At 46.0% G+C, this 22693-nt stretch overlaps 1 protein-coding gene across 2 annotated transcripts in view; it reads left to right on the forward strand.

Moving 5' to 3' along the window:
- LOC141047486 (triggering receptor expressed on myeloid cells 2-like) overlaps positions 1 to 7026 on the forward strand; it is a 52579-nt gene extending 45553 nt beyond the window's left edge. For both annotated transcript variants that reach the window (XM_073542593.1, XM_073542594.1), the window contains exon 5: positions 6725 to 7026. In XM_073542593.1, coding sequence (XP_073398694.1) covers positions 6725 to 6884 — 160 coding nt within the window. In that variant the 3' untranslated portion in view covers positions 6885 to 7026. The remainder of the gene's footprint in view (positions 1 to 6724) is intronic.
- The last annotated feature ends 15667 nt before the right edge of the window (positions 7027 to 22693 follow it).

Below are 22693 nucleotides of genomic sequence, written 5' to 3' on the forward strand. Positions count from 1 at the left end.
TAAGGTGCTCAAAACCACATTCAAGAAGTTTATTAACCCTTCATGTGCGTCACAGGAATTTTGTGAATATTTTTAAAAAAAAGAACATTTAACTTTTTTTCGCAAAAAAAATATTTCAGGTTCAATTTTTTTTATTTTACCAAGGGTAACAGGAGAAATTGGACTGCAAAAGTTATTGTGCAATTTGTCCTGAGTACGCTGATACCTGATATGTGGGGGGGAACCACTGTTTCAGCACATGGCAGAGCTCAGAAGGGAAGGAGCGCCGTTTGACTTTTTCAATGCAAAATTGGCTGGAATTCAGATCGGACGCCATGTCACGTTTGGAGAGCCCCTGATGTACCTAAACAGTGGAAACCCCACACAAGTGACCCCATTTTGGAAACTAGACCCCACAAGGAGCTTATCTAGTTATGTGGTGAGCACTTTGAACCCCCAAATGGCTTCACAGATGTTTAAACTGTACAGCCGTACAATTAAAAAATCATTTTTTCCACAAAAATGATCTTTTCACCCTCAATTCTTATTTTTCCAAGGGTAACAGACCCTAAAAGTTATTGTGCAATTTGTCCTGAGTACGCTGATACCCCACATGTGGGGGCAAACCACTATTTGGGCGCATGGCAGAGCTCGGAAGGGAAGCAGCGCCATTTGACTTTTTGGCTGGAATTGAGATCGGACACTATGTCGCATTTGGAAAGCCCCTGATGTACCAAAACAATGGAAACCCCCCACAAATGACACCATTTTGGAAACTAGACCCCCCCAAGGAACTTATCTAGATGTGTGGTGAGCACTTTGAACCCCCCAGTGCTTCACAGAAGTTTATAAAGCCCGGGCATGAAAATAAAAAAATCGTATTTTTTCCACAAGCATGATCTTTTAGTCACCAATTTTTTTATTTTCCCAAGGGTAACAGGAAAAATTGGACCCCAAACGTTGTTGTCCAATTTGTTCTGAGTACGCTGATACCCCATATGTGGGAGAAAACTACTGTATGGGCACACGTCGGGGCTCGGAAGGGAAGTAGTGACGTTTTGGAATGCAGACTTTGATGGAATGGTCTCCGGGTGTCGTGCATTTGGAGAGCCGCTGATGTACCTAAACTATTGAAACTCCCCACAAGTGACCCCTTTTAGAAACTAGACCCCCCACGGAACTTATCTAGATGTGTGGTGAGCACTTTGAACCCCCAAGTGCTTCACAGAAGTTTATAACGCCCGGGCTTGAAAATGAAAAAAATCTTTTTTTTTCCACAAAAATGATATTTTTGCCCCCAATTTTTTATTTTCCTAAGGGTAACAGGAGAAATTGGACCCCAAAAGTTGTTTTGCAATTTGTCCTGAGTAGGCTGATAACCCATATGTGGGGGTAAAACACTGTTTGGGCGCATGGCAGAGCTTGGATGGGAAGGAGCACCATTTGACTTTTTCAACGCAGAATTGGCTGGAATGGAGATCAGACACCATGTTGCATTTGGAGAGCACCTGATGTGCCTAAACAGTGGAAACCCCCCAATTCTAACTCCAACCCTAACCCCAACACACCCCAAACCCTAATCTCAGCCCTAACTCTAGCCCTAACCCTAGCCCTAACCTAGCCCTAGCCCTAACCCTAATGGGAAAATGGAAATTAATACATTTTCTTTTAATGTTATTATTTTTCCCTAACTAAGGGGGTGATAAGGGGGGGTTTGATTTACTATTTATGGCGGTTTTTATGTTTTGCGGCTGTCGCATGCTAAAAGACGCTTTTTATTGTAAAAATAGTTTTTGCATCACCACATATTGAGAGCTATAATTTTTCCATATTTTGACCCACTGAGTCATGTGAGGTCTTATTTTTTGCGGAACGAGTTGGCGTTTTTATTGCTGTCAGTTTCGGGCATGTGACATTTTTTGATCGCTTTTTATTCCGATTTTTGGGACGCAGAATGAACAAAGACCAGCGTTTCATCAATTTCTTTTGGGGGGTGCGTTTACACCGTTCCGCATGTGGTAAAATTGATAAAGCAGTTCTATTCTTCGGGTCAGTATGGTTACAGCGATACCTCATTTGTCTTTTTTTATGTTTTGGCGCTTTTATGCAATGAAAACAATTTTATATAAAAAATAATTATTTTTGCATCGCTTTATTCTGCGAGCTATAACTTTTTTATTTTTTCTCTGATGATGCTGTGTGGCAGCTCGTTTTTTGTGGGACAAGATGACATTTTCAACTGTACCATGGTTATTTATATGTGTCTTTTTGATTGCGTGTTATTGCACTTTTTGTTCGGCGGTATGATACTAAATCATTATTTTTTGCTTCGTTTTTTATTTTTATTTTTTAAGTGGTTCGCTAAAGGGGTTAACTAATGGGACAGTTTTATAGGGGGGGTCGTTACGGACACGGCAATACCAAATATGTGTACTTTTATTGTTTTTTTTTTATTTCCAAAAAATGAATTTATTAGGGAATTTTTTTTTTTTATTAATTTATTTAGCGATTTTTTTAAAATTAGTTTTACACATTTTTTTTTAACCTTATTACATTGTCCCAGGTGGGACATCACTGTCCTGTGACAGATCGCTGATCTGTCACATCACAGATCAGCGATCTGTCACAGGCACTGCACAAGGCTTCCTCGTGCCTGTGCTTTGCAGGCACTGAGGAAGCCAGCTCCCTGCAGGCCCCCGAAGGTCCCCGTCGCCATCTTAGATTCGGGGACCTGCAGGGATGGAGACCCCCGCAGCAGCGCTGCACATTGCGCTGCTGTGGGGGGCTCAGGGAAGCACGGAGGGAGCCCCCTCCCTGCCGATGCTTCCCTTTAACCCCGGTACACCGCAATCGTGTTTGATCGCGGTGTGCAAGGGGTTAACGTGTCGGGGGCAGTCTGTGACCACCCCTGACACATTGTGCCCGGTGTCAGCTGTGATAATCAGCTGACACCCAGCCGCGAACAGCGGCGCTCAGCACGTGAGCGCCGCTGATCGCGCTAGACGTTCTATCCCGTCCATGGGCATAGGGGCCCGGGTCCCATGGACGGGATAGTACGTCTGATGTCAGAAAGGGGTTAAAACTTATTATTTTGTGATCACTATTACCCAAGTGACCCTCAACCCTTATATTTGATATGCGATCAGGCCTGTTGGTTAATATTAGGTCTAGCAGTGTCCCCCCCTCTTGTTGGGTCCTGAACCAGTTGTGAAAGGTAATTGTCTCTCATAGTTGTCAGCAACCTATTGCCTTTGATGGAACTGCAAGTTTCGGTTCCCCAATGTATTTCAGGGTAGTTGAAGTCCCCCATAATAATGACTTCTCCTTGAGTCGCAGCTTTATCTATTTGCTTTATGAGGATATTCTCTGTTGCTTCCATTATTTTTGGAGACTTATATCCAACCCCTATCAGTAATTTATTTATCAGTAATTTATTATTTTCCCCCCCTCCCCTTATCTCCACCCACAGGGACTCTACATTTTCATTAGATTCATATATATTATCACGCAGGATGGGTTTTAAGGTTATTTTACATATAAACACACGCCTCCCCCTCGCTTATTTATACGGTCATTTCTGAACAGACTATAGCCCTGTAAATTAACCGCCCAGTCATGACTCTCATCCAGCCATATCTCAGATATCCCCACCATGTCATAATTATGCTCCAACAAAATTAACTCTAATTCCTCCATTTTGTTGGCAAGGCTTCTGGCATTAGTATACATGCACTTTATGTATCTCTCTGTACCTCTATTCTTTCTTAAATTATTAACTGTTTTAGCCCCACCCCCAATTTCATTATTTGTGCCCAGGTCTCTATCTGCACTGTCTTCCCCTCCTATAAAAGGAATACCCTCCCCCCAGTCCCTAGTTTAAACACTCCTCCAACCTTCTAGCCATTTTCTCCCCCTGCAGAGCTGCACCCTAACCATTGAGGTGCAGTCCGTCCCTAGCGTAGAACCTGTAGCCAACTGAAAAGTCGGCCCAGTTCTCCAGGAACCCAAACCCCTCCTTCCTACACCAATTCTTGAGCCACTTATTAACCTCCCTAATCTCCCGTTGCCTCTCTGGCGTGGCACGTGGTACAGGAAGTATTTCCAGAAATACCACCTTGGAGGTCCTTGCTTTAAGATTGCAGCCTAATTCCCTGAAATCATCTTTAAGGACATTCCACCTACTTCTAACTTTGTCATTTGTGTCAATGTGCACCATGACCGCTGGATACTCACCAGCCCCTCCCAGTAATCTGTCAACCCAATCAGCGATGTGTCGGACTCGAGCGCCAGGTAGGCAGCACACCGTTCGACGATCCCTGTCTTTGTGACCGATTGCCCTATCTGTTCCCCTAATAATTGAGTCCCCCACTACCAGCACCTGTCTGGCCTGCCCTGCTCTCATATTTCCCCCCTTACTGGAGCAGACACTCCTCTGGCTTTCAGAGGACATGCCTTGCTCCTGCACTGACACTCCCCTCATCTGCCAACTTAGCAAACTTATTGGGGTGTGCCAGATCAGGACTAGCCTCCCTGGTGCTCTCCCCTCTACCCCGCCTTCTAACTGTCACCCAGCTAGCTGCTGCACTGTCCTGCAGCTTCAACCTAGCATCCCCCCCTCATCTATCCCATTGAGTGTCTGCTCAGTGAGCAGAAGACTCCTTTCCATATTGTCTATGGATCTCAGTGTTGCCAGCTGGACATTTGGATCCAGTATCTGGGCTTCCAAATGCACAACGTGCGCACATCTCGCACAGCAGTATGCACCCTCGACCGGCTGTTCAAGGATTTCATACATGCGGCAAGACGTACACTGGATGGCATTGGTAATAGTGGAGCACATCCTAATGGGGATTGCACCAGACAGAAAAAATAAGTAAAAATAAATAAAAAGTATCAATAAAATATAACAGTAATTCAGTAATACCTCCCTTGGAAACTCCCTGAATCCAAAGTCACTGAATCACAAGTCACACACTTACCACAGTTCGCACTTACGCTCAGGTCACACTCAGCTCGTTCACACTCACCCAGGCAGAAGGTTTAAAAGAGATTTTTTTTTCTCCCTTTTACCAGCAAACCACCCTGCTGCTCAATGCACTTCCAAAAGGATCATCATAGATAAGAATTAGGGCCCTGAAAAACTCCTCCACAGACTGGAGACACATAGAATCCACTGGTAGAGAAAAAGCCCAGGACTGAGGTTCCACCTACAACAGTGAAATAGCAATTCCCACTCCTTGCTCTTCATCTCTAGAGGAGTAAGGATGAAGTTTAAAGTACAATTTGCATGCCTCTCTAAACACTAAAAACTTGTCCCTTCCCCCAGAAAATCTATCAGGGAGGGCAATTTTGGGTTTAAGCTGGACCCGTCTACCTACAGCATCCCCCAAAATAGAAGCCTCCAGCCTCTGCTGTTGCTGCTGAACCTCAGAATGAAGGTCAGTCACCTCCAGTGCCAAACCTCTGCAGCTGCTCTGCTAGCATAGAAACGGGATCCATGAACCCAGCAAAAGAAAAAAAATCACACAAACTGTCATTGTTTTTTTCTTCTTTTACAAATGTGAACGGCGGGTGATAATGTCATGCACAGTGTAGGGAGTCTAACTGCAACATGAAGGTATAAGGGAAAGGGAACCAAAAACTAAGGAAGGGGGGAGTGGAGACCCCTAGACAGATCTAACATCACCCTGACTGCCCTATCGTCCCTACATAGGTTCCGCACATATCGCTGAGATGGATACTTAATCCCTGCCTGACCCTAGCAATAAGCCTTGCACTGGGAAGGACAGGATGAGTGCTAGTCAATCCTCACTACCGCTAAAGACAGATAGGGTAAATGAAACAAGGGAGACACTTAGCTTAAGTAGACTCAGAGAGAAACATGGACGTCCTACAAACACCAGAGAGGACACTAGCAGACTGCTACAGCTCCAATCCTCAACAGAGAAGTGCAAATAGAAAATATTACCCACAACTCCAAATAGCAAGTTGGGAGTTATAAATAGAGATGAGTGAATTTTTTCGCATTCGGTTCCGAATATGGACGAAAGTGAATATTGTTTTTGCAATATTCGTCGAACACTGCTGAACGTCATTAGTAGAGTAGAAATTACCGAATAAGTTCAGAACCAATCATAAGACAAACATTCGGCACGAATAGTGTTCGAATCTAGCTCGAATATGTCAAAATCAGATTCGGGAACAAAATCCGAAAAAATTTGCTCATCTCTAGTTATAAACACTCAGATCCAGGTGTGACCATTAGGGCCGGGGGATGTGGCCACTGGGTCCTAGCGTCAGAAGGACCAGGCAGAAGTCTGCAAAGCAAACTGCTGAGACCTTCTGCAGAAAGATGCAGTGCAACAGTCTGCAGCCTCTGACACATCCGTGACACCAAATGGCTGTTGGGGGAAATGCAATTGGGCATGTCCATTTTCAGACCGCTGATCATATTTTTCTCTTGTAGATAAGTCATCACCAGAGATTTCTTTTGGTGGCTTTCTCATAGAGAACAAAGGAGCACTAAGCCGAATGAACATTCTTGTGTAGGGGAGAGAAGACTGGTGATGGCCAAACATTTAGCCGAAGCTTTGTTCGGCTAACAGCCTTTGGTTATGGGCGCCTTTGGTTTTAGTGAATGTGCTATCAGTTTCAGATGTATGAAAATAGAAAAATAAAGAAAACTCTTTGAGTAGATGTGTTCAGACTTTTGATTAGCACTATATATTTTCTTCATCTCTTTTAGTTTCTACTCTACTACGATGGACCAAGAACCATTTTCTCTAATCTCATCTGCTGGACATTCGGATGCTGAAAATTCGGTATACACTGCCATGGAAGAAATTAGTGACTGTCCGCAGTATATTAACTACGTTTACTTAGGACATATAAACCAAGCACCTTAACAGCAATAACTAAGTCAAGAGATTTAAGTAAGTGTCTCTGAAAAGACTACTGCATTATTAGAATGCTGGACAACATGCTTTAATGCTCTATTGTTCCATATATTTTAAAAACTGAAATCTCATAAAGAATAGCTTATAGAGTTTGTTGCCCTATTTTATTCTTGTTTTGGATTCTTTAACCTAGTATTCCCAAACTCCAGTCCTCAACAGCCACCAACAGATAATGTTTTCAGGATTTTCTTAGTATTGCACAGGTGTTGGAATTCTTGCCTGTCCAGGTGATGCAATTATCACCTGGGCAATACTAAGGAAATCCTGAAAACTTGACCTGTTGGTGGCTTTTGAGGACCGGAGTTGGGGAACATTGCTTTAATTCCGAACAACCAATGATATATTTATTATAAGTGAATGCTAGTTCCTACATCATAAAGTATATGTTCGCAATAATGACCTTGTAGGTACTGCCCAATATCATAACAAGAGTGCAGCAGTTGTGTAGCTGTAATACACAGCCAGTCATCAATGCAACGGTCAATAATATAACCAATTGAATGCATCTATAATGACCAGATGTCCGAATAAGATCCAGTGGGTCACAATCCAAGACTGAGGCAGTAAGGGTGAGGTTTAGTATCGAAGGAAACAGACTGAAATTCTCTTTCATTTATACTCATTCAGCCAGAGCTGAAATCAATGTGCCAATCCCAAAGTTCCCGCTTTGATTGTGTTAGGCTGGTTTCACATTAGCGCTTTTTAAGCGCACGCACGGCCGGGGGTAGCTCCGCCCCCGAGCCGGCTCTCTGCCCGGCGTGCCCGCCCCTTGCTTGTAGCGCCGCCTCCTAGCGCACAGCGGCGCCTGCGATCGGCGCACCCTATCTTTAGCATAGGGTGCGCAGATCGTGCGCAGGCCGTGCGCTAGTTGCGCTTTGACCTGCGCTGCGCACTTTTGACGGTGCGCCGTGCGCGCCAAAATCCGAACAGTTTGATTTTGGCGCGCACGGCGCACCGTCAAAAGTGCGCAGCGCAGGTCAAAGCGCTACTAGCGCACGGCCTGCGCACGATCTGCGCACCCTATGCTAAAGATAGGGTGCGCCGATCACAGGCGCCGCTGTGTGCTAGGAGGCGGCGCTACAAGCAAGGGGCGGGCACGCCGGGCAGAGAGCCGGCTCGGGGGCGGAGCTACCCCTGGCCGTGCGTGCGCTTAAAAAGCGCTAATGTGAAACCAGCCTTACACTGAGGTTTAGAATAAATTTACCTGTGCAAAAGGTCAAACCAGGTACTAAGAAAACAGGTGTAAATCGGATGAGGTGATATTATGGCACCCCCTGGGATGGCACACTGAGTATAAACTGTTCAAAACCCATAATAACAATACATATAAATATAACAGAAGTTCTTAAACACTTAATTTGGGGATACGGTTATGATTAGGTAACCGAGGAGGATAGCAGGTGAATAGGCTAGATAACCAGATAACCAGAGAGATTGGTAGCTTAGCAGATTGCAGACCCGTAAACTGACGACACAACTAGAATTAGCCGTAGGACGTACCTACGATAGCCTAGATGCCTCGGTACAGCCAAAGAATTAACTAAGCCTAAAGCGAGAAATGAGAAAGTTAAACTGCCCCAGAGTAGAACCTCAAAGGAATAGATAACCCCCGAACATATATTGCTGGTGAGACAAGATGAGGCACAAAACACAGGCAGAAAATAGAGTAAGCAAATGATGGAGCCCAAACTGTCTAGATAGAACAGGACAGGAAAGGATACTGTCTGCAATCATGCAAAAAGCCCTAAGAAAAATCCAACACATCTGATAAGCAAAAATACTGAGGCCACACGACCTCTCCCCCACTAAATAAGAACTCTGGTGTGAACTGGACGCAAAACAAAGATACTGATACAGGGGATTAGAGATACAGAAAAGACTGACATAAGCTGTGGCATATGAAACAGAGTCCAGCACAGGCCCCAGCAGGGAACCAGGCTGAACTCACACCAGCAGAGCAAAAATCAGAGAAAAGCAAAAATTAATCAAAATGCAAAAAAGATTCAAGCAGACAAATAACTTATCTGAAAGATGCAGGACGGAGCAGGAGGCAAGCAGTCTTCCAAAATGCTCAGGAAGCAAACCAAATCACCGGCAGCAACTGAGGGAAGGTTGCTCAGTTAAATCTCTCCAGTATGTAACACCTGACCTCCAATCATCATCCTCAGGTGATTGACTTCTGTCAGCCAGACCAGCTCCATTACCAGCAGCAACCACCAGAGGGAGCCCAGGTCAAAGGTGTTCACAACAGAATACCTGGGTATCCATTATTACGGTACCGTTAACCTGAGATGAGTCTCTACTCAGGCATATAATTTGCATCGGCTTTTGCCTTTGGCACCAAAACAACCACAGGAAAACAAGGTTCAACATCTTGTCGGCTGATGCCGGGCCCACATGCCAGGGACTTACAGTTCTGAAGCCTCAGGATACGGTTCGGGATAGCACTTCAATGGGGCTTTTCGGGATCCCTCTCAATACAAATGGTACAGGATACGTCTCTCCTCCAGCAGTCACTCACAAATTCTCCTGAGAGCAAACCGCCTGAATCTGCACAGGATAAATGTTTTCTGTTGCTTTTCAGCTCAGCACAGCAGGGACTCCACAGAGCACCAAAGTCACACAGCTCTCATGAATGCTCTGTAATTGTTTCACAGCAGAACCACAGGTTCACAAGAGGAAGGGGTTAACAACCTCACAAACACGCTAGCAGCAGTCTTTACAGAGTCCAGACTCATTGCTTCTCATCAGCTGCCTCATGCACAGCGTCTTACACAGCAGTTTCTCACCTTCTTGAGGCATCATTTCTCAGTGTCCTATACAGCAGACACCAGGCCCCACCCCCCAGCACACACAGTTTCCCAGGCTTTTACTACTCTCAGCTCAGATATGCAAAAGCATCAGGGTCCTAATGCTCTCCTGATGTCATTACAGTTCACACTCTTACACATCTGTCATTAGCGACTGTGGCATCTAAAGTGTTTTTCAAAGTCAGGGAGTTGTCTCTGAATAGCCATCTGCACCACGTAACACAATCACAGGACACTGATGGGTTATGAGAAAAGACCCCCAGTATCTGCCTATTCAGCGATACTGAATAGAAGAGTAACCTAATAGGTTATATAGAAAAAACTGACGGCACATCTAGAACTAGTCTGAATAGGTGCATACCAAAAAACAGCTTACATATCAAACAAGGAAATGGTTGCACTCAATTGCATCAAGGCATATCAAATATGAAATATGTGAAATACGAGTAGCATAATGGCTTTTGTAATCTAGAAAAAACATATGAGATACTTAGCACAAAATTTGGCCAAAAGATGTGAGCCCATTCACCAACGTCAAGGTGATCTCATTGAACGGGTCCCTATTATCTAACTGTGCACCTATTCAGACTAGTTCTAGATGTGCCGTCAGTTTTTTCTGTCATTTGTATGTTAGCTTTCTGACTGAGCACTCCGCCCTTCATCAGGTTGTGATTTTAATTACATCCAATCACATTTTGGTTTCTATCTTCCTATAAATAAAGGCTTTACCATGTTATTAGCCAGTAGTTCACATGAGGCAGTTAGAATAGGGACCCGTTCAATGAGATCACCTTGACGTTGGTGAATGGGCTCACATTTCTTTATTTAATAGGTTATACATTCACAGCTTATAATGCTTTGGCTCACCACACCATTATTTCATTGATTACTGCTTTAAGTATGCGCTATGGAAAAAAAGAGAGTAAAATAACATTCAATGAAGTTTAATTGAAAAAAAATTTTACTAATCATACTTCACAACACATTGTGTAAAGAAAATTACTGATTTGCAGTTTTCATGCAATTTATTGACTTATTTTTACAATTTTTGCTCAATGGAGAACATTGAGCAAAAATTGTAAAAATAAGTCAATAAATTGCATGTACTCCAATATGGTTCTAATAAAATCTACAACTCATTTTACAAGTTGTGCCTATAAGGTCCCTATAAGTAACTTAAAAAGAAATAGGTATGGCTCTTAGGATGCAGACACATAAAATGAGCTGCCTTTATTATGTAAAAAAATGAAAATATTTGGTATGACTGGATCCATACCAACTTGTTGAATAATCCTGTTTAACATGTTATTTTTACCTTGGGATAAACTGTACAAAAGATTTTTAAAAAATGGTGCAAATGTTAATTATTATTAATTCCCTCCCCAAAATGCATGTTCTCTAAAATAGTGAAAAATACAGCTTGTCTTGTAACAATAAAGCGATTACACAGCTACTTCGGAGAGGGGGGGGGGAGTTTACAAAAATTAAACAACGTAAAAAAAATTAAATTACTTCTATAACTGTTTTTTCACTGCTCATTCTAATTGCATTTTTATCCCAGTTTTAGGGTATGTGCACACGTTGCAGATTGCTGTGCGGATCTTTCTGCGTGGAATCTGCATCTCTCGGCAGAATCCGCAGGTCAAAATCCGAGTGTTTTTTATGTGGATTTCCTGTGGATTTTTTGCGGATTTCGCCTGCATTTTTACACCTGTGGATTTCTATAATGGAATGGGTGTAAAAACGCTGCGGAATCCGCATAAAGAATTGACATGCTGCAGAAATTGAACTGCTGCGGATTCCGAATTTTCCGCAGAATGTGCACAGCCAATTTTTTTTCACATATGTTATCATTGTACTGTAAATCACTTGCGGATCTGCAGCGGATCCACAGTGGCAAGTCCGCTGCGGATCCGCAACAAAACCGCAACGTGTGCACATACCTTTAATGTTATTTCTGTGTACCTGCTGTGCAAATAAAAATCCATGTTAGGCTAGTTTCACACTAGCGTATGCCCGAGGTGCAGACGGCTGCAGGCTTCCTCTGTGAAGCTCCACCCCGGCCGCACCGTCTCCATTCAGCCCCGCATCTGTCTGCATGCGGCCTGCGTACTCTATCTTTAGCTGTGCCGTTGAATGCAGATGCCTCCGCATGCATCTTTTTGACAGTGCGGCGACCGTCAAAAAGACGCATGCGGAGGCATCTGCATTCATCAGTACGGCCTGCGTACCAAATGCGAAAGATAGGGTACACAGCCACATGCCGACAGGGGCGGAGGTTCACGGAGGAAGTCCGCAGCCGTCTGCACCTCGGACATACGCTAGTGTGAAACTAGCCTTAAAAAGTTGCTTGTGTTTTTATTGCAAAGTTGCAGCATTTTTGTGTTACATAATTTGGCAAGATGATTACTGCGGATGAAACGTATTTCAAAAATGGGAAACCCAGCCTGAGGCCTCCTTCACATGTCCGTGTTTGCAGTACGTATGATGTCCATTCTTGTTACAGATACTACGCGTACCCATTATAACCTATGGTGCTATGCACATGTCTGATTTTTTACTCAAACGATGTGTCTGGGCAAAACACATGGAATCATGTCCATTTTTTCCTGCAGCAATGATGATAAGGGCCAATACAAGTCTATGTGTCCGTGAATAATACGTATCCGTGTGACAAACATGTGTTGTATGTGTTTACCATTACAAAGTATAGGAGAAGCTTTGCAATTAAATTCTTCATTTAACCATATTGGAAAAGCAATTATGGTAAACATGGGCACACACTGATGGAAAGCACTGATGACACTGGTACCGTCTTTTAATGTATGTGTTTTATACGGACATTTAAAGGAGGTTTAAGGCTGAATTTACACATCCGTGAAACACCATTTGTGAGTAGTAGAGTTGAGCGAAACAGGTCGGCCAGATTCATAAGTCGCCGACTTATGGCAAAGTCGGGTTTCGCTGACCGAAACCCGACCACAGCATGAAGTCGGCCATGCGGTCGGCAAAACGAGCGCCAAAGTTGGATTTCCCAGAATGCTTGCACGTGCCTTTTTTCAGCCACTGAGCGAGGACGTACACTGTGGGCAACGAGATGACATGTGCAGCGTGCGGGGACAGAGAGAGATTTGCACACTTTAAAAAAGCGGTCCGGCATGTAGGTGTGTTTACTGTCCTCCACTCCCTGCCGACTTTGCTTCCCCATTGACTTGCATTGGGTTTCGTGTTTCTGTCGGACCTTCGACTTTTCCAGATAGTCGGCCGATTTCGTTCGACTCAACTTTTGAGAAAGTCGGGTTTCATGAAACCCGACTCGACCCTAAAAAAGGCAAAGTCGCTCATCTCTAGTGATCGGTTCAGAATACCCACCTGTGTTGGGTTTCATAACATAAACTAAATGTCTAACAAGCATATATGCGGACATAACTCAAATAAGGAGACCTGGAAGCAGAAAAAGGTATTTTAATTTGAGGCCGGTCCATGAACAAGAACCATGTGAAACCAGCCTTAGTGTATGTGCACACACTGCATTTTTTATGATTTTTTTCTCACATATTTCTAACATGGCATGGGGCGGTAGCGCCTTTAACGCCCCAACACAGTACATGAAGATGGGGGTCCTGTTTGGGTGTTGGATTCTTCTATGGGGGCGCTATGCTCGCAGGCCGCATGATACTGTTGACTTTGGTTGGCCAAGACCAGTTGTTGTAGAGTTCAATGAGGGCGACCACCAGTTGAAAATAAATAGTCTTTTACTAAACCACCACTTGGTAGGAACTATGTACAATAGATAGCTGGTGCATAACTTCACGAACATTTCCATTACAATACAGAGCATTTTCACACACAGTCTCTTTACTTCTTCAAAATTTACCTGTTTCTGCCTCAACAAGTCCAATTTCCTACACCACACCCCAGAACGATACTGCACGATACTGCTGTCCAGATAGTGAGAGACCTTTTCTCAACATGTGGTTCTGCATCTGCTCTTCCTCTTAAAGGAACTAGTTTGCCAAAATGGCCGGCACTTCACTCCTCTGCTTCTGACGTCTTGGAACTCCCGACTGGGGCACTCTCTGCGCCTCATGTTCCCTCTTCCTTCCTGACCTGTTACCTCTCTGAGTTATAAACTCAGGGCTGTACTGCTAGGCATCCTGCCCCAGGACCCATCTCAGATTAATCACTCTGTCCTTCTGGCAGTTATCTTTCCTCTTTATCAGAATCACACTATCCACTGCCTTTTTTCCTCTCACTTCAGAGACACCCACACCATGCGTCTCAGCTCACTGTCCAAATCTTAGAACTGCTTTTACAGCATGCTGGGCCCTATCTGACACCTTGACAAGAAACTGTCTCTGTCTCTTCACCTTAGCTCCTCCCACTCTGAGCTAGACCCAATCATTAACTCTAACTCTCTCTACTGTCGAGCAGAACAGATCACCAATACTAATAACACACATTACAATTCACATTATGCACCATAACAGTACTCATGTCATCATTTTTTACAGTACCAACAAAGTGAATGAGATTTCTGAAATTTCATGTACAGGACCAGCTCCAGGTTTATGTGGGCCCGAGGCGAAAGAGTCTGTGGGCCCCTTTAACACATACTACAATTCATGATGCACAGATACTGCAAAGAAATATAGGTATAGTACAATGTCAAATATTTCACTTCTTACATTACATGAGAGATATCTTTTGTAAATTCAACACCAGACAGTATAGTCCTTCATACAGTATTATGGGCACCACATAGTGCTCTATACAGTATAATGAGCCACATATATTGCTCCATACAGAATAATGAGCCCCATATATTGCTCCATACAGAATAATGGACCCCATTTATTGCTCCATATAGAATAATGGACCCCATATAATTGTCACGTCGCCGTCAGACACAGGGACTGCTGTTGTTCCTGCTTCGGCCACTGGGAGGCACCGGACTGTCACGTCGCCGTCAGATACAGGGACTGCTGTTCCGGTCTCAACCACTGGGAGGCGCCGGGCGGTCACGTCACCATCAGACTCAGGGACGGCTGTTAATGCCTCGGCCACTAGGAGGCGCCGTGGTTTCCCCGTGGGTGGTGGTGACAGAGAAGGTGCTCCTGCGCAGGCATCTGGTAGGCGCAGGCTCCGCTTCTCTGTCAGTCATGAAAGGGTTGAGGCATCACCATCTTGCCTGGTCCTGGGGGCGGTCCAAATGACATCATCAGACTGTGAATCTGTGAGGGATAGCCTGATCCTTCAAACACCTTGAGGCCGGTCTTGCAGGCCGCCAGATATAGTCTTGGTTTCCCCAGTGTGCTAATTGTTCTTTGCTATCTTTGATTCTGACCTTTGCCTGGATTTCTGACTCTGCTACTGCCTAACGATTCTGTACCTTTGCCGTCCTCCTGGTTTATGACTCTGACCTTGGCCTGAATTTGACTCTGCTATTGTCTGCCGTTTTTGTACCTTTGCTGCCCGCCTGGTTAAGACTTGGATTCCTGACTACGCTTGTGGTCCTGTTTTTAACCCCTCTCTGGCGACCGTCCTGCTCTGGCCCACTGCTCATATTCAGACAGCGCCTCCTGGGCTCTGCTGTAAATCCAGATCCCTGTATAGGGGTAAAGGGTATCGGGGTTGCTCGGGGTGCTGTCTTACTGCAGCCCAGACTTGCAGGCGGACGTCACATTATATCTGGCCCCCCTCAAAAAAATTGTTTTTATATATATATATATATATCGCATATATATAAAAGCATTATCCCTGAACTTTTTTTCTCCCCTCTCCTGCCTTAGCTGATTAATTGGCTAAAGCCCTGTTACCTGCTTCAGTGCACAGCCTGGAGCAGCACTCTCATCCTCCTACACAAGCATACTGCAGTCTGGAGACTTCAGGGAAAACGTCGGACTTCAGAGATCCACAGTCCTGGTACATCGGCCCCTGGGCAGCTCTGGTCAAACCTGCCCGGGGGCTCAAGTATTGCCCGCAAATGCGGCTAAAGTTTTGTTACCTGTCTCTCTCTCTTTTTGTAAGAGATCTCTGTGCTTGAAAGCTTATGTGGATAGTGGCTCTGAGGGAAATTTCATGGATTCTTTGATTGCCAGGAATCCGGGTGTACCGTTACTGAGGCTGAATGCCCCTATTAAAACCACTGCTATCAATGGCACATCTATTATTCAGGGTGGAGTGGAATTCGTTACTCCAGGAATTGCTATGTCAGTGGGGGCATTACATACTGAACATATCTCATTTTTTGAGGTTGATGATTTATCAGTCGCAGTTGTTTTAGGTATGCCGTGGTTACACAAGCACAATCCTGTCATTGACTGGCACCTTGCTGATATTGTGCGCTGGAGTCCACACTGTCAGGATAACTGCATATCGCTAGCAGTGAGCCAGGTTAATGTTACAACCCTCGTCATACCTTATGCCTTCAGGGACTATGAGGATGTCTTTTCTAAAGTGGAATCTGAGAAATTACCCCCTCATAGAGAATATGATTGCCCTATAGACTTGATTCCGGATGCCCATCTCCCAAAGGGGAGAATATTTAATTTCTCCGGTGCAGAGTGTCAGGCCATGAATGACTACATAGCAGAAACTTTACAAAAAGGTTTTATTAGACCGTCCACTTCACCAGTTGGGGTCGGGTTCTTTTTTGTGGAAAAGAAAGATGGGGGTCTCAGACCTTGCATTGATTACCAGGAATTAAACGTGTGGCGCCCCTGAGGCTCGGTCGCCACAGAGATACTGCACCTTCCTCTCTCTTTAAAGGTGTGGTACCCCACCATCCAGGTGTAGGGTCGGTGGGCCGAGCTGGGGGGGTGGTCCCTCTTCTTACCGTGCAGAGATAAAACAGAGACAAGATGGAAGCAGATTCTGGGTGCAACAGGTCCAAGTTTATTTCACTCGCCGTCCGTCTGACGGCCTCAGAGCACACCGCACTTTCTTTACCTCACGGCCCTCCGTTTCCAGGGCCGCTTCTTACACACCGTACTCTATACTGGGGACGTGTATGCATACACTGTCCCCTCTGCACTCGTCGACGCTCCTGACAGGTCCGTCACTGTGGCCGCCTTAGGCCCATAAACCAACAGCACTTCCACTGATCAGTCGTCGTGTCCAACACGGTGTCCCACACCAGGTGTCTCGTCTTATCTGCGGTTCTTCCTGTCAGGACCACCCCCCTGACGTTCTCTCTCCTCAGTCCCCCTGGTACGGTTTTCCTCACAGCGCACGAACTGTTGTAGTCCTCCTGTCACTGGAGCTCCCCCTGGGGACTGGAACTTTCTGGAACCCTCCCTCAGTATTTATAGCACTCCCGGTCCCCTGTCACTGTAACTCCGCCCCCATGACCAACGGTTTCTAAAGCCCTAAGCTGATGTCAAGTCCTTTGCTCACACTCCTCCCTGCCATCTAATGGTCAACCCAAGGTACTGCACGTCCACTACACTTTCCTAGCTGTTTCCCCACTGTAGTAACTGACACCTGTCTAAACTGTGCAAACCTATCTTTCTCTATTCTGACACGTCCTTCCGTCAGGTCACCTTTCCCTACACAGGTAAGGTGGGAACTCCTTTCCACACTCCAACACTCGCACCCCACACAACAGGGTAGTTCTGCACAACCACATTGCGGCTCAGTGCTTAGAGAGTAGCAGATCACCTCTGGTGGCTCCTTGCTTGGAACACTGGATGTGCTGGAAGGTGGGTGGAGTTAAGATACATAAAAGAGTGGGAAAGTGTAGGATGACAGGTCAGTCTGACAGAAGGTCAGTCGGGTAGGAAGTCACTCAGACAGGAGTGAGGATCCCTGGAAGAAGGGATGGTGGAAGGAGTGCTGCAGCTGCCTCAGTGATCTGAGCCAGCTGGCACGGGAAAGGAAAAGGAGAAAGATGTAGAACTGAAACCTAAGCTGCCATAAGAGAGAGAAAGACAAGTATGGAATGAAGGAGTAGAGAGAACAGAGAGGACGTGGGTTGGAAGAAGAACCCTGCCTATAGGTTCTCAGCGCAAGGCCGGGGCCCGGTCCCCGAGGTTATATGGACACTTATGGTTCTGCAGCAGACACCGGTGGAGTAGTTGGCTGTAAATGCATTACTCCCATCTAAGACTTGGGGCACAACAGCAATCGGATAGAGAGCCGGGACTCAGGAGAAGGGAGTCCCCGAAGCAGGCTACAGCTGTCTGCCGTACAAGTAGAGTTCTTGGGAACATCTGTTAAGAGGAACTCCAGAGTACCATGGTTCTGGAGATCTTCACAATAGAGGCGCAATATAGGAGACGTTCAGGAAAGGTACATGTTGGCGGAGTGTTGGAGGGGAGCTTTCCATCTTGCATGGAGGTTGGCTGGGCCTCTGACCCGGAGGACACGGCCCGGAGGTAGGCACCATTGTGTACCGCAGACTGTGAGTAAAGCTTTGGAACAACAAGCCCCGGTGTCCTCTATTCATTCTTGCGCCAACCCGCTCAGCACTGCTACATCTGGGTACCATCCTTTACACTGCCTGTGTCTCTCCTCAATCATTACAACTACACGGCCCTGGAGCTATTGCTTCACCTGTAGGGAGCTACACCATCTATGCTGCAACACACCACCAGCCCCAGAGGATCCGCATGCAGCGTCAGCATAACATCTCACTTGCCGAACACCACAGGTGGCGTCACGAACTATTCTATTCCACATTAACTACATTACATTCCCCCATTGATTTGGGCGCCCAGGGCCACGGACCGGGTCACCGCTGCTGTGACACATCCCCCTGACACCGGCCCGGTACCAAGTACCCCGCAGCCCTGGGAGGGCGACCCAAACACAATCACTGTAAAGAACCAGTATCCGCTTCCACTCATCCCTGATCTTTTTAATCAGCTTATGGGAGCCCGTTGGTCTACTAAACTTGACCTCCGGGGGGCATATAATCTAGTCCACATAAGAGAGGAAGATGAGTGGAAAACCGCATTTAACACCCCCTTGGCCACTTTGAATACCTCGTAATGGCGTTCGGACTCAGCAACGCACCTGCCGTGTTTCAACATTTTGTAAAAGACATTTTCAGAGACATTTGTGGGGTATATGTAGTCGTGTATTTGGATGACATCTTGATTTACTCTTCTGACCCTGTGACACGTCTGTTCTGTACTCCAAAGACTACGGGAGCATTCTTTATTTGCTAAACTAGAAAAATGTGTTTTTTGCTGAGGAGGTACAGTTTCTGGGGTACATGGTCTCAGGCAAAGGTTTCCACATGGATCCTGCTAAGATCCAACCCATTAAAGCATGGGTACAACCCAAATCGCTAAAAGCACTGCAGCGATTCTTAGGGTTTGCCAATTACTACCGCAAATTTATCAAGGGTTTCTCAGAGATTGCCAAGCCACTCACGGATTTGACCCAGAAGGGGGCAGATGTGGCTAATTGGAACCTGAGGCACTTCAGGCATTTTCTTCTTTAAAGGAGTGTTTTGTGGCTAACCCGATATTAATCCAGCCTGACCTAGACCGGCCGTTTGTGATAGAGGTGGATGCCTCTGAGGTTAGAGTGGGGGCAGTGCTTTCACAAGGCACCTCAACCCTTACGCAACTTCGTCCATGTGCTTTCTTTTCCCGAAAGTTCTCTCCTACGGAGAGAAACTATGATATTGGGAATCGGGAATTGTTGGCCATAAAATGGGCCTTTGAGGAATGGCCTCACTTCCTCGAAGGTGCTAAACATAAAATTACTGTGATCACAGATCACTAGAACTTGACCTACCTGGAGTCAGCCAAAAGGCTGAATTCTAGACAGGCAAGGTGGGCCTTGTTTTTCTCGAGATTCGACTTTGTAATCACCTTTCATCCAGGTACTAAAAACGTAAGGGCTGATGCCCCCTCTCGCAGTTTTTGCCCCTCACAAGCCAAGGACTCTGAACCAGTTCCTATATTGGCCAATGGGATTGTTGTTTCGGCTGTGTCTTTGGACCTTCTGGAAGCGATCCGTGGGTCCCCAGAACAAGCCCCTGACATGACGCCCCCTCAAAAATTGTTCGTTCAGGCCACGTTTTGCCTGCAAGTTCTGAAAGAGTCACACAACTGGCAGGCCATCCTAGTGTCAACAATACCACCAGACTGGTGACTAGGAATTTTTGGTGGCCGACGGTGGTAGAGGATTGTAAAAATTATGTGTCAGCTTGTGAAATCTGTGCCCGCGCCAAGTCCCCCCATAATCGCCCTGCCGGCTGGCTCCAGTCTTTGCCCATTCCTGAGAGTCCATGGACCCACATCTCCATGGAATTCATTACTGACCTGTCGCCCTGAGAAGGGAAGATGTGTATCTGGGTGGTGGTGGATAGGTTCAGTAAGCAATGTCATCTAAGCTCTTCATAGTTTATGTTATACAATTGCACGGCGCTCCGGTAAATATTGTGTCCGACAGGGGTACTCAGTTTGTATCCAAGTTCTGGAGGGCGTTCTGCAAATGCATAGGTGCGGAATTGTCCTTCTCCTCTGCCTATCACCCTGAGACCAATGGTCAAACGTAACGCACCAACCAGGCTCTGGAGCAGTATCTCCGCTGTTACGTATCGGAGCATCAATCCGACTGGGTGGAACATCTGCCATTAGCTGAATTCGCCCCGAACAACCAATACCAGGAGTCCATCAAAACTACCCCTTTTTACTGCAATCTCGGACTGCACCCACGCTTTGGTTCATTTTCGGCCACGTTGTCTGAGCTTCCGGTGGTAGAAAAATCTATACATCGGTTAAAGACTATCTGATTGGAAGTAAACACAAACTTGAAGGGGTCCCAGGTTAGACAAGCTTTGGCTGCAAATAGACGGCGATCCAAGGGACCGCACCTGGGAGTTGGGGACAAGGTCTGGCTTTCCACCAAGATTTTCCAACTTAAAGTGCCGTCTGCCAAACTGGGTCCCAGATTCATTGGTCCATATGAAATATTGGAAGTGATTAACCCTGTAGCTTTTCGTTTAAAACTCGCTCAGTCCTTTAAATTGCCTAATGTTTTCCACAAATCTTTCCTCAAGTTGTACCGCTCTCCAATCCATCCTGTCCAGTCCCCTCCTCCTCCAGTTTGGTCAGGGGCGCCTTGGAATACGAAGTTCAGGGTGTTCTTGACTCCTGCTTAGTGAGAGGTACCGTGCAGTACCTGGTGCACTGGAGGGGCTACGGCCCGGAGGAGAGGTCCTGGGTTCCTGCAAGTGACATCCACGCCAAAGGTCTGATTAGAAAATTTCACCTCCTTCACCCTAACAAACCTGATTTTGAGGGTCCGGAGGCCCCACTTAGAAGGGGGGGTACTGTCACGTCGCCATCAGACACAGGGACTGCTGTTCCTGCTTCGGCCACTGGGAGGCACCGGACTGTCATGTCGCCGTCAGACACAGGGACTGCACTGGGCCACTGGGAGTCGTCAGACTGTCACATCGCCGTCAGATACAGGGACTGCTGCTCCAGTCTCAACCACTGGGAGGCGCCGGGCGGTCACGTCACCGTCAGACTCGGGGACGGCTGTTCCTACCTCGGCCACTAGGAGGTGCTGTGGTTTCCCCGTGGGTGGTGGTGACAGAGAAGGGGCTCCTGCGCAGGCATCTGGTGGGCTCAGGCTCCGCTCCTCTGTCAGTCATGAAAGGGTTAAGGCATCACCATATGGCCTGGTCCTGGGAGCGGTCCAAATGACATCATCAGACTGTGAACCTGTGAGGGATAGCCTGATCCTTCAAATACCTTGGGGCCTGTCTTGCAGGCCGCCAGATATAGTCTTGGTTTCCCCAGTGTGCTAGTTGTTCTTTGCTATCTTTGATTCTGACCTTTGCCTGGATTTCTGACTCTGCTACTGCCTAACGATTCTGTACCTCTGCCGTACGCTTGGTTTATGACTCTGACTTTGGCCTGAATTTGACTCTGCTATTGTCTGCCATTTTTGTACCTTTGCTGCCCGCCTGGTTAAGACTCGGATTCCTGACTACGCTTGTGGTCCCGTTTTTTAACCCCTCTCTGGCGACCATCCTGCTCTGGCCCACTGCTCATATTCAGACAGTGCCTCCTGGGCTCTGCTGTAAATCCAGATCTCTGTATAAGAGTAAAGGGTATCAAGGTTGCTCGGGGTGCTGTCTTACTGCAGCCCAGACTTGCATGCGGATGTCACAATAATGCTCCATACAGAATAATGCGCACCATGTAATGCTCCATACAGAATAAGCACCATGTAATGTCCATACAGTATAATGAGCCCCATATAATGCTACATACAATATATAATAGGACCCATATATTGCTCCAAACATTATAATGGGCCCCATATAATGCTCCATAAAGAATAATGATCCCCATATATTGCTCACACATAATGGGTCCTATATAATGTTCCATACAGTATATGATGGGCCGCATATAATGCTCCATATAGAATGAGTTCCATATAATCCTCCAGTAGATGATGGACCCCATATATTGCTCCATATATGATGGGCCCATATAATGCTCCATATAGGATGGGTTTCATACAGTATAATGAGCCTCATGTATTGCTCCATACAGTATAATGAGTCCCATATAATGCTCCATACAGTATATGATGGACCCCATATATTGCTTCATACAGAATGGTCCCCATTTAATGCTCCATACAGAATAGGCCCCATATGATGCCCCATATATGATGGGCCCCATATGATGCTCCAAATATTATGGGTCCCATATATGATGCTCCAGTGTATGATGGGTCCCATATAATACTCCATATATAATAGTTGCTATATATGATGCTCCAGTGTATGTTGGGCCCCATATAATGCTCCATATATAAAGGGCCCCATATGATGTACCCCATATATTGCTCCAAACATAAAAAGATAGAATGAAATACTCACCTCTCCTCGCTGAACGCTGCTCTGCTCCGGACTCCTCAGCGTCACCGTCTTCCTGCTCTCTGCACTGTGACTGTACAGGCAGA

Source organism: Dendrobates tinctorius, unplaced genomic scaffold (assembly GCF_039654945.1).
Source record: "Dendrobates tinctorius isolate UK_male_01 unplaced genomic scaffold, ASM3965494v1 ptg000127l, whole genome shotgun sequence".
NCBI lineage: Eukaryota > Metazoa > Chordata > Amphibia > Anura > Dendrobatidae > Dendrobates > Dendrobates tinctorius.